Source organism: Catharus ustulatus, chromosome 28 (assembly GCF_009819885.2).
Source record: "Catharus ustulatus isolate bCatUst1 chromosome 28, bCatUst1.pri.v2, whole genome shotgun sequence".
Lineage (NCBI taxonomy): Eukaryota > Metazoa > Chordata > Aves > Passeriformes > Turdidae > Catharus > Catharus ustulatus.
In genome coordinates this window covers 1320201-1332215 of record NC_046248.1, presented here as the reverse complement: position 1 = coordinate 1332215, position 12015 = coordinate 1320201, and the positions used below count along the sequence as shown (strand labels likewise).

Here is a 12015-nt window from a genome sequence, read left to right as displayed (position 1 = left end):
GGTCCTGGGTAAGTTCAGCCCAGGGTCCTTACTGGGCCATACTGGGCTGTGCTCCCTATAGCTGCACCCTGGCTGTGTCTCATTGCCACATCCCCCAGCCACAGGACAAAAAATTAATTGCAATGAAAATAATCTGTGAGGCTGGATTGGTCCCATCCTGTCCTTCCTTCCCTCTGCTCCCTGGTCCCATCCAGGCATTTCTCCAGAGCAGGTGTGATATGGTAGAGCTGCATTCCCAACCTGCACACAGGAGACTGGGGAGGTTTCCCATCCACAGGGGCTCTGTTCCCCTCCCTGGCACATCTGGCAGGCAGATGTGGCCAAATGGCTGGGATCTGCCTCCCAGATGGGGGACAAGCTGCAAAATGTCTGTATGGGGTTGGAAAGCGATAATTTTCCCTTGGAAGTCTGCATTTCCCGGCTCGTTGCACGCACTCCCCATCTCCAGGGGTGCTGCAGAATCCCTGTGCAGAGCTGGGGCTGTGCTGTGGTGCTCTGGTGCTGGAGCATCCCATGTCCTGCACCTCCATCCCATCTCCTGTGTCCTGTATTCCACCTCTGCATCCCAAATCCCTCTTCTGCCATCAATGTGCTGCACATCCTTCATCTCTATTTTATATTCCATGTCCTATATCCCACCTCTGCATCCTAAACTCTACTTCTGCACCCCACATTCTGTATCTATATCCCGTATTCTGCATCTGCCTTTTCATCCCATGTCCTGCATCCCACAGCTGCAGCCCCTCTCCTGTGTCCTGCATCCATGTCACATGTTCTGTGTCTGGAAAACTGCATCTGCTGCCTAAATCCTCCATCCTGCATCTGGGAAGCTGTGTCTACATCCTACATTCTCTGTCTGCTTCCAAAATTGCTGGGTTTTTTCCTAAATCCTGTGTCTGCATCCTGAATTCTGCATGCCTCATCCTAAATGCTTCCACAGTCCCTCTTCTGTGCTCTTCATCTGGCACCCTGTATCTGCATCCCAAATCCTGGGTCTCACATCTGCATCCTGAATGCTCCATCCTGTGTTCTGCATCTAAATCCTAAATCCTTGATCCGCCCCCTCCTGCATCCATGTCCTGAATCTTATGTCTTACACCTGCATCCTAATTCCTTCATCTTGTGTTTATATCCTAAATCCCATGTCCCCATCCACATTTCAAGTATTTCATTCCAGACCCACGCTCTGGCTTCTCCATTCTGTGTCCTGCATCAACATCCTACTCCCCCACCTGCATCCTAAATCCTCTATCCTGCATTTACATCCTAAATCCCATGCCCCACATCTGCATTCTCAGTTCTCCATCCTGCATTCTGTACCTACATTGTAATCCTCCATCCACCAGCCTAAATCCTATATCCCACATCTCCATTCTAAGTCCTACATCTTAAATCCTACAGCTTGAATCCTATGTTCCACATTTGCATCCCAAATTCTCTGTCCTGCATCCTGCACCTACACACTAAATTCTGTATCCCCATCTAAATCCTAGATTGTCCATCCCCCATCCTGAATCTATGTCCTAAATCCTGTGTTCCATATCTGCATCCCAAATCCTCCATCCTGTGGCTTTATCTGAAATCCTAAGTCTCCACATACCTTCTAAATGCTCTATCCCACATCTACATCCTAAATCTTCTATCCCACAATTGCATCCTGAATCCTCCATCCCTGTGTCTAGCATCTTCATCCTAAATCCTCTGTCCCACATCTGTCTCCCAAGTTCTCTGTCCCAGATTCTGTATGAGTCCCAAATCCTATGTCCCACATCTACATCCTAAATCTTGTGCTCCATATCTGCATCCTGAAACCTGCACCTATGTCCTAGATCCTACAACCCCATCTACATCCTAAATCCTCTTCTGCATGCCATGTCTAAATCCTAAATACTCTATTCTGCATCCTGAATCTACATCCTAAATCCTGATCCACAGCCTAAATCCTGAGTCCCATATCTGCATCATAAATTCCAATTCACATCCTGCATCTACATCCCAAACCCTCCATCCTGTATCTACATCCCAAATCCTGTCCCACATTTGCATCTCAAATTCTCTGTCCCACAACCAACACCTACATCCTAAACCCTCCATTCCCCATCCTCCATCTAAATCCTAAATACTCTACCCTGCATCCTGAATCTACATCTAAATCCTGCATCCACAGCCTAAATCCTGTCTCATATCTGCATCATAAATTCTGTTTCACATCCCAAACCCTCCATCCTGTGTCTACATCCCAAATCCTATGTCCTACATTTGCATCTCAAATTCTCTGTCCCGCAACCAACATCTACATCTCAAATCTTCCATCCCCCATCCTCCATCTCAATCCTACTCTATCCTGCATCCTGAATCTACATCCTAAATCCTCCATCCTGTCTCTTCATCCTAAATCCTATGTCCCATATCTGCATGTCAAGTTCTCTGTTCCACATCCTGTATCTACCTCCCAAATCGTCTCACATTTGCATCCCAAATTCTCTGTCCCACAACCAACACCCACATCCTAAACTCTGCATCCCAAATCCTACATCCTAAACCCTGCATCCCCATCCTCCACCTGCATCCTAAATCCTACATCCCATCCCTGAACCCTGCATCCAGCACCGCATCCCTAACTGTGCATCCCAAACCCTGCATCCTAAATCCTGCATCCCATCCCTGAACCCTGTATCCAGTGCTGCATCCCTAACTGTGCATCCCAAACCCTGCATCCCCAACTGTGCATCCCAAGTCCTGCATCCTAAATCCTGCATCCCATCCCTGAACCCTGCATCCAGCACCGCATCCTTAACTCTGCATCCCAAACTCTGCATCCCCAACTGTGCATCCCAAACCCTACATCCCATCCTTAAGCCCTGAACCCTGAATGCTGCATCCAGCGCCACATCTCTAACTCTGCATCCCAAACCCCACATCCCAAATCCTACACCCTAAATCCTGCATCCCATCCCTGAGCCCTGAACCCTGCATCCAGCACCGCATCCCTAACTGCACCCTAAACCCTGCATCCTAAATCCTACACCCTAAACCCTGCATCCTCATCCTCCAGCTGCATCCTAAATCCTACATCCCATCCCTGAACCCTGAACCCTGCATCCAGTGCCGCATCCCAAACCCTGCATCCCAAATCCTACATCCTAAATCCTGCATCCCATCCCTGAGCCCTGAGCCCTGCATCCAGCACTGCACCCCAAAGCCTGCATCCCAAACCCCGCATCCCAAACCCCGCTCCCAGGATGCTGCCAGGATGCCGAGGGCCAGCAGAGCCCCCTGTGCCCGCTGGAGCGCCATGAATTTGGGATGAGGCGGGGGCAGGAGCCGCCCGCCCCGGCCGTGCTGTTGGTTTAAGGATTTGCCACGCTCCGGTGCCTCCGAGCGCGCCGGGTCCCCGGCGGGGCCGCACAAAGGGCGCTTTCAGCACAGCCCCCCCCTCCCGGCCACAGAGCAACACAAACCTTTTATCCCCCTCGAGTTTCCCCCACACACCCCGAAAGAGGAAAATAATCCCCTCCACGGAGTTTCAAAAAAACCCAAAAGGACCCTAAAAATGAGGGTTGGAAATGATTCCCATGGGAATGGAGCCTGGTAAATGCACGAGACCAGGGTGGAGCACAAGCAGTGTCCAACCTCCCCTGAAGCATCCTGGGGAGGAGGGGACGTGCCTGTGACCCCCCAAAATATCCCATTTACAGCAGGTAACAGGTGAAAAATTAATTTGTTCTGACAGCAAGACCCACTCATGCAACGAGTTGTGTCCAGCCTCATACCCTTCCACAACCCTCCCTTCCCGAGGCATTCCCAAAGATTTTCTTTTTTTATGCCCTTAGAAATATAAATTCCTGGGGGGAATGAACCAGAAAACCCTGTATTCAGCCTAATTATCCCCCCTGGCCGCAATCTGTGATCTCTGGGACAATTAAAAGCGCTTAATCCCAGCTGAAAAGCAAACAAGGTCGGAGCGCGGCGTCTTCCTGCTTTCCCCTCGCCCGCTGCCGGGGTCTCGCTCCCCAGCTGCAATATAAATATGCAATTAAAAAATCGCTGCTAATTGCTTTGCCCAAGGGGGGTTCCCACCAGGGAAACAAAAAAGCTGGGGAAAGCGATATTTAAAAAAAAATAAATTTAAGAAGGGGTAAACAAGTAAAAAGTGAGTTTTTTTAGCTCAGTAATTAAGCACTGATGCAGCCATAGGGAGAAATTGTGGTGTTATCTCAGGGTTTGCACCCTGGGGTGGGATTTTTTGGGGGGATGCTCTTTTTGGGGGGGGATGGGGTTAATCCCTGGCTCTCCTCTCTCGCTCCAGCGCTAACAACCCCTGGCAGCTCTCGGGCTCGTTAGTCCTTCCGAAAAGCAATTAGAGAGCTTGGAAAATGAGGGCAGCGCCTGCCCTGCAACAGGAATGGGGGCTGGGGGGGTCAGCTCCCAAACCTTGGGGCTGGTTTAGGGCTGCAGGGCTTGGCAGAGCAAGGCTGAGCCATCAGCAGGTTTCAGAGTGAACAACCTCCCTCTCACAGCAACCAGCCTGGCTTTGAGTCCCCAGGGCTTTATTGAAACCTTCAAAACCTAAAACAGGTGGCCAGACACCTTCACAGCGTTTGGGTGCTGGTGCAGAGCCCAGCCAGGAGGAAAAGGAGGAGGAGAAAGAGGAGGAGAAGGAAGAGAAGGGGTGTGAGGGCTCAGGTGCCGGGCAGCCAGACTTTCTGGGTGCTGACGATGTCGCTGAGCTTGGCCTTGATCTTGAGGAAATGCCTCTTGAACTCCAGCCCGTCGCCCTGCGTGGGGAGAGACAGGGGTTTACATCCCCTGGCACCACTTCCCGTGGTCACCCCCACCCTGCACCACCCTGCACCAGCCCTGCAGCCCCCACCAACCTCCCTGACCCCCCACGTACCTTGGAGAGGCGAAAATCCACCAAAATCTTGCTCTCCATCTCCACCAGGTTCACCTTGAAGATGAGTTTGTTGTTCCTCCTGTCCGTGGTCGAGATGGTGACCTGCAAACGGGGAAGGGGTGCCTTGAATTCATCACTGATGAGCCAGCACAGGGGGTGCCAGCCCCAGTTCCACACCCTGACCCTCACCTGGTTGGTGCAGCTCATCTTCCAGCCGTATCCCATCTTCTCACACACCTCCTTCAGCGCACGATAAGAGCCGTCAGCGTCCAGCTTGGTGAAGAACCGCGTCATCCGCTTCACCAGCCGCTGCCACGGGCTCTGCCACCCCAAAAAAAAACCATTCCAGAGGTTATAAATCCCGCCAAAAAGGTCAGAAATTCCACCAGGCTCCAGCCCCAGCTCTGACAAATCCCAGCTTTCGGTGAGGAAATGTTGGAAAGCTGCACCCCCTGATGGCACAAGCCAACAACAGCATCCCGAACACCAGAAATGCTGCACAGCCACGCCCCAAACTGGGCAAAGTCAGCCCCTGGTATCACAAAAATGCTCTTTAATGACACAGATGTGATGCAAAGTTGCACCCCAATGGTACAAAAGGTGCAACGATGGACCCCAGTATTGTAAATTTGATGCAAAGTTGCCTCCCAAATGCTGCAGGGCTGTACCCTGGAACTGGAAAGTTGCATTTTATTACTCAAAAATACTGCAAAATTGTGCCCCAATTACCACAAGGTTGCACCCCAAGATGACAAACCTTGCCAGGTGCACCCCAGTGCTGTCAAGCTGCTCCCCTGATATCATAAATCTGATGCAAAGATGCTCCCCAAACACCACAGTGCACCCCAATGCCATAAATTATGCACATTGCACCCCAAATCTTGGGAGGTGGCACTCTGAGATGATAAAACTCAGAGCTGCACCCCAGCCTTGTCAAGTTGCTCCCTGATATTCCAGCAAAGTTGCTCTTTAATGTGGTATTTATAAGGCAAAGCTGCACCCCAACATTTACACAGCACAGTGCTGCACCCCAATGCTGTAAATAAGATGTGAAACTGCCCCTCAAGTCCCTGGCAAAGTGACAAACTGACACTACAAGTATTGCAAATTGGCATCCAAAATCCTGCACCACAGACCCTCAGGTAAATATTCAACAGTCAAAGCCCCAACAACTGCTCCCTGATATTATAAATATGACAAAAGTTGCTTCTTCATCTTACATATCTAAGGTAAAGTTGCACTCCAGTACTATAAAAGGTGCAACACTGGATCCTGATGTTGTAAACTGGATGAGATGCTGCAGAGTTGCACCCCAAGATGACAAACCTCATCCACCCACACCCCAAACACTGCCAAGCTGCTCCCTGAAGTTACAAACATGGCAAAGTTGCTCCTCATTGTCACACAAATGATGCAAGTTGCACCCCAATTTATACAATGCAACGTTGGACCCCAGTGCTGTAAACTGGAGGTCACAATGGCAAAAGTGTGACCTTGATACTAAAAATACTGCAAAGCTGCGCCCCAAATCCTGCAAACTCACAGCCGAGTTGATAAATTACAAAAAGTTACACCTCCAGTATTGCCAAGCTGCTCCCTGATATTCCCCATCAGGCAAAGCTGCACCCCAAACCCCACAGAGCAGCCCCCAAGCACTGCAAGGAGCACTCTGACACCGTGGATGATGCTGAGCTGTGCCCCAAAAGGATCAACCTCGCCCGGCCGCATCCCAAACCCCGCGAGGCAGCACCCCGATATCCCAAGGGGTGCCAGGTGCCCCCTGACCTGGGAGGAGCCCGGGGTGCCCAGGAGCTGGCTGTTGACCAGCATGTGCTCGGGGCAGGCGGGCTGTGAGAAGCTGAAGCCCTGCACCAGCTGGTCGATCCTTCCAGCGCCGCTCTCCCAGGGCATCCCGCCCGTGCCCGGCTCTGGCTGGGATGTGGAATAGCTTGCCTTGTCCTCACTGCAAGGCAAGGGGGAAAACAACGGTTAGGAGGGCTGGAGAGAGCCCCATGTGGGAATTGCATGGGATTTTGCAGCATCTGGGACCAGCACAGGGGTTGTGCAGGGTTTCCACCCGACCACCTCCTGGAGAAAATGCCAGGAAAGCCCCAGGCATGCAAGGAGCTGCAAACCCGTGGGGGGGAAGCAGAGCTCACCCCAGCGCTCCCTTCACTGGTGAGAAGTCTGTATCAGATCGGATGTGCTTGGAGAAGCCTCCAGGGGAGTCAGTGACCCCCCCCGAGGAGAGCCGAGCCTGCTTGACATCTGCAAAGGGACAGGACACCCAATGAGTCCCAAATCCGGGGCCATGAGCGCGCTCCCCGGCAGCCCCTTACCCTTCTTGAGGGGTCTGCTGTACCAGCGGTCCTTCTGGATGTCAGGAATGGTGATCCTGGCTGTGGGGCTCTCTGTGAGGATCTTGTGCAGCAGGGCTGGGGGAGACGAGGGGGTGGAATACAATATGGTGTGTGTATGTACATATTTGTGGGTATATATGGATACATTTATATAAATATATGGATATATTTAGGGAGCTGCTGGGTGCTGTGTGCTTACCCAAGGGAGCTGAATCAATCTTCTTCCAAGGTGGGAGGTAGGTTTTCTTCTCCTTCCAGTCACTGTACTCCTGGCAGCTGTCGCTGGGCTGGTCCCAGGGCAGCTCTGCCAGGAGATCCCACTGCTGTCACCCCCCGGTGCCACAACCCCCTGGGCACACATGGGGCACTGTGGGGATGTGGTGTGCCAGGTGACCCTGCCCTGCCATGGATCCTGTGTGCTCCCTGTGCATCCCAAACCTCCCCATGCATCCCACACCTCCCCATGCATCCCACACCTCCCCATGCATCCCACACCTCCCCGTGCATCCCACACCTCCCCGTGCATCCCACACCTCCCCATGCATCCCAAACTTCCCTGTGCATCCCATGGTTTCTCACATGGAATCCATACCTCTCCATGCATCCAAAACTCCTCCTCTGCATCCCTTACCTCCCCTGTGCCTCTCATACAGCCCCCTTACACATCACACACATTCCCCTTCTGCAGCCCTCTATGCACACAGAGTCCTCTTCCACACACCCCTGTAGGTATTCCAAACACCCCTCCAAGTATTTCACATCTTCCTTATGGATTCCACACCTTCCATCTCTGTGTTTCACACATCCCTGCCTCCCTCTGTGTACTCCATCCATCCCTCCCATCTCATGTGTGCTCCTTCCCCACCCCATACATCCCCTGGTGCACTCCATGCACTTCCCCTCACACATTTCATCCGTGCACCCCTTCTGCATTCCATACACACACCCCTGTACATTCCACAAACACTGCCCCTTGTCCTCTGCACCCCTCCTGCATTTCCCCCACACCCCCTCACATGCATTCCATCCATTCCTAGAGGCATTCCCATGTTCCCCTCTCCAGCCAGCATGGCCACCAGCACATCACCCCCTGTGAATTCCATCCATCCCATCCCATCCCATCCCATCCCATCCCATCTCCAGCCAGCATGGCCATCAGCACATCATTCATGTGAATTCCATCCACCCCATCATTCCCATTTCCAGCCAGGATGGCTGTCAGCACCATGCCACCCCCTGTGAATTCCATAAATCCCACCCCAACATCTCCACTTCCAGCCAGCATGGCCATCAGGCCACCAGCACATCACCCCCTGTGAGTTCCATAAATCCTTCCATCCCAACATCCCCACCTCCAGTCAGCATGGCCACCAGCACATCACCCTCTGTAAATTCCCACCTCCAGCCAGCATGGCTGTGAGCACCATGTCAACCCCTGTGGATTTCATCCATCCATCCATCCGTCATCCATCTCAACATCTCCACCTCCAGCCAGCACGCCATTAGCACATCACCCTCTGTGAATTCCATAAATCCACGCATCCCAGCATTCCCACCTCCAGTCACCATGGTCACCAGCACATCACCCTCTGTGAATTCCATCCATCCCATCCCAACATTCCCATCTCCAGTCAGCATGGCTGTGAGCACCATGTCACCCCCTGTGGATTCCATCCATCCATCCATCCATCCATCTATCTATCCATCCATCCATCCCCACCTCCAGCCAGCATGGCTGTCAGCACCATGTCACCCCCTGTGGATTCCATCCATCCATCCATCCATCCATCCATCCATCCATCCATCCATCCATCCATCCATTCCCACCTCCAGCCAGCATGGCCTTCAGCACATTACCCTCTGTGAATTCCATCAATCCCATCCCAACATTCCCACCTCCAGTCAGCATGGCTGTGAGCACCATGTCATCCCCTGTGGATTTCATCCATCCCTCCATCCATCCATCCATCCATCCATCCCATCCATCCATCCCCACCTCCAGCCAGCATGGCTGTCAGCACCACGCCGCAGGCCCACACGTCCACGGGCTCGGCGCGGAACTCCGGGCGCCGCAGCAGCTCGGGGGCCACGTAGGGCAGGGTCCCACACATCTTGTTCAGCAGCCGCTCCCGCCCGTTGTGCCGGAACACCGTGGCCAGACCAAAATCCGAGATCTTCAAATTGTCTGGGCCCAAATGAAAGTGAAAAGCCAAGTTAAAACTTTAAATCAAAATTTGAAATTACCCTGCCCCCCCAACAAAATTAATTAAAAAGCAAATTAAATTTCTATTTAAATTAAAACCTAAGTAAAAATTTTACTTATAAATTCAAAGTTAAATTTCTGTTTAAATATTTGAATTGGAAAAAAGTTTAAAATAAGATTTTAATCAAGATTTTAAAAGTTTAAAAGTTGACATTAAAATCTGAATTAAAGTACAAATAAAATTAAAATAACTAATTCAAACTAAAATGCAAATTCAAATAAAAGCTTAAATTATGAAATGAAGCTAAAACATTTTAGATTTAAAATGCATGGTAAAATTTAAATTAAGGAGAAAATTAAGCCCCTATGTTAAAAATTCAAACACAAAATAAAAGCATTTGAATGAAAGCTTTAAATTGAGCACTCAAATAAAAAATACAATTTAAGAAATGAAAACTCAATAGGGTAGGAGAGGGACAGCCTGCCCCCACCTCGCTCGTCCAGCAGCAGGTTCTCTGGCTTCAGATCACGGTGGGTGATGCCAATGCTGTGCAGGTACACCTGAGGGGGAAAAGGGTCAGTGCTGTGTGGGAATCACAGGAAGGGTCAGTGCCATGGGGGAATCACAGGAAGGGTCAGTGCCACGTGGGTGGGAATTATGGCAACGGTCAGTGCCATGGGGGAATCATGGCAAGGGTTGGAAGGACAGCACTGTGTGGGAATCACAGCAAGGGTCAGTGCCATGGGGGAAACACAGCAAGGGTCAGCACCATGGCGGAAACACAGCAAGGGATGAAGGGCCAGTGCCATGTGGGAATCACAGCAAGGGTCAGAGGGATAGCACTGTCTGGGAATCATGGTAAGGGTCAGCACTGTGTGGGAATCACGGCAAGGGTTGGAGGGACAGCACCATGTAGGGATCACAGCAAGGGTCAGTGCCATGCAGGAATCACAGCAAGGGTCAGTGCTATGCAGGAATCACAGGAAGGGTCAGTGCCATGCAGGAATCACAGCAAGGGTCAGTGCCATGCAGGAATCACAGCAAGGGTCAGTGCTGTGCAGGAATCATGGCAAGGGTCAGTGCTGTGCAGGAATCACAGGAAGGGTCAGTGCTGTGCAGGAATCACAGGAAGGGTCAGTGCCATGCAGGAATCACGGGAAGGGTCAGTGCTGAGCAGGAATCACCACTGGCACCAGCAGCATTGCTGCCTCCAGCGCTGCCGCTGACCACTCACCACACCAGCAATGAGCTGCTGGAAGAACCGCTGCGCCTCCGGCTCTGGCATCCCGACATCTGGCTCTGCACGTGGGGAAGAAGAAGGGGAAGAGCAGTCCTCAGCCGTGTGGGATGACAATTTGGGATGGCCCATTACCCCAAATCCCCGGGCACCCCCGCACCGATGCGGTCGAAGAGCTCCCCGCCGCGGCAGTACTCCAGGAACAGGTACTGCGTGGCCCCCTCCCGCCGGTGTCCGTAGAACCGGACGACGTTCTCGTGGCTCAGCATCTTGTTGATGCAGATTTCCTTCTTGATGTTCTCCGGGCAATCGGCCGCGCGCTTCATGTCCACGATTTTCACGGCCACGGCCTCCTCGGTGCGGCGGTTCACGGCCAGCTGCACCCTGCAGGGTGCTGGGGTCAGTGGGGACACGGTGGGCATGGAACAGGCCGGGAATGGCCACGGGAATGCTTCCCCCAGAGACAGGCGGCAGGCAGGGAATGGGGAGAAAATGCTGCCTCTGGAGATGGGCAGCAGGCAGGGAATCCTGCCAGTGGAGGCAAGGAGCGGGCAAGGAACGCTGTCCCTAGGGACAGAGGGTGCAGGCACAGGCAGGAGCCCGATGGGCACGCAGAGGGGCACACCGGGTGTGAAAGGGGGGTGATGGGCAAGCAGGGGGCACATAAGGGCAAGCAATGGCCCTGCATCAGGGGCACGGACGGGACATGGGATGGGTGAGCAGCGGGCACACAGAGGACACTCAACAACACTAGAGTGGGCAAACAGTGGGCATGTGATAGGCGAGCAGCGCGGATTGCGCGAGCTGTAGGCACACACATGGCAAGCGATGGCCAAGAGGCGAGCAAACAGTGGGCACGCAGTGGCCGCGGAGGATCACGCAGGGACAAGCAGCGGGCGTGTAAGTGGCACTCGGGGGGGACAGGGCGCACAGCAGCCGCGCAAGGGGCAGGGCAGGGCTCGGGTCGCGAAGGGGCAGGGCAGGGGCGTGCAAGGGGTGGACCCGGACGGCAGCAACCCTGCCCTCCCCGGCCCCGCCGCACTCACTCCCCGTAGGCGCCTTCGCCCAGCGTCTGCACCAGGTCCCAGTCCTCCACGAAGGGCACCGCCATCCCCAGCCCCGGCCCCGCTCCGGGCCGCGATCCCGATCCCGGTCCCGGTCCCGCACAGCTCCGGCCACGCCGCCGTTTCCCGCCAGAGCCGCGAGCCCCGCCCCGCCCTGCGCGCGCATGGCCCGGGCCACGCCCACCACGTCGTGCAGGCCACGCCCTCACCTGGAACCCGCGCCCGCTCCAGGCCACGCCCCCCGCCCCGCCCC

At 53.4% G+C, this 12015-nt stretch overlaps 1 protein-coding gene across 1 annotated transcript; it reads right to left on the bottom strand.

The window, feature by feature from the left end:
* Window positions 1–4553: 4553 nt before the first annotated feature.
* CHEK1 (checkpoint kinase 1) lies at window positions 4554–11809 on the bottom strand. The gene is made up of 12 exons (XM_033081747.1): window positions 11745–11809; window positions 10859–11082; window positions 10696–10760; window positions 9952–10021; window positions 9254–9442; window positions 7457–7561; window positions 7237–7332; window positions 7057–7165; window positions 6683–6860; window positions 5087–5218; window positions 4898–4999; window positions 4554–4778 (listed from the first exon to the last, which is right to left on the bottom strand). Exons 1-12 carry the CDS (start codon window positions 11807–11809, stop codon window positions 4683–4685), a joined length of 1431 nt encoding a protein of 476 aa, XP_032937638.1. The 3' UTR covers window positions 4554–4682.
* Between the last annotated feature and the right edge of the window lie 206 nt (window positions 11810–12015).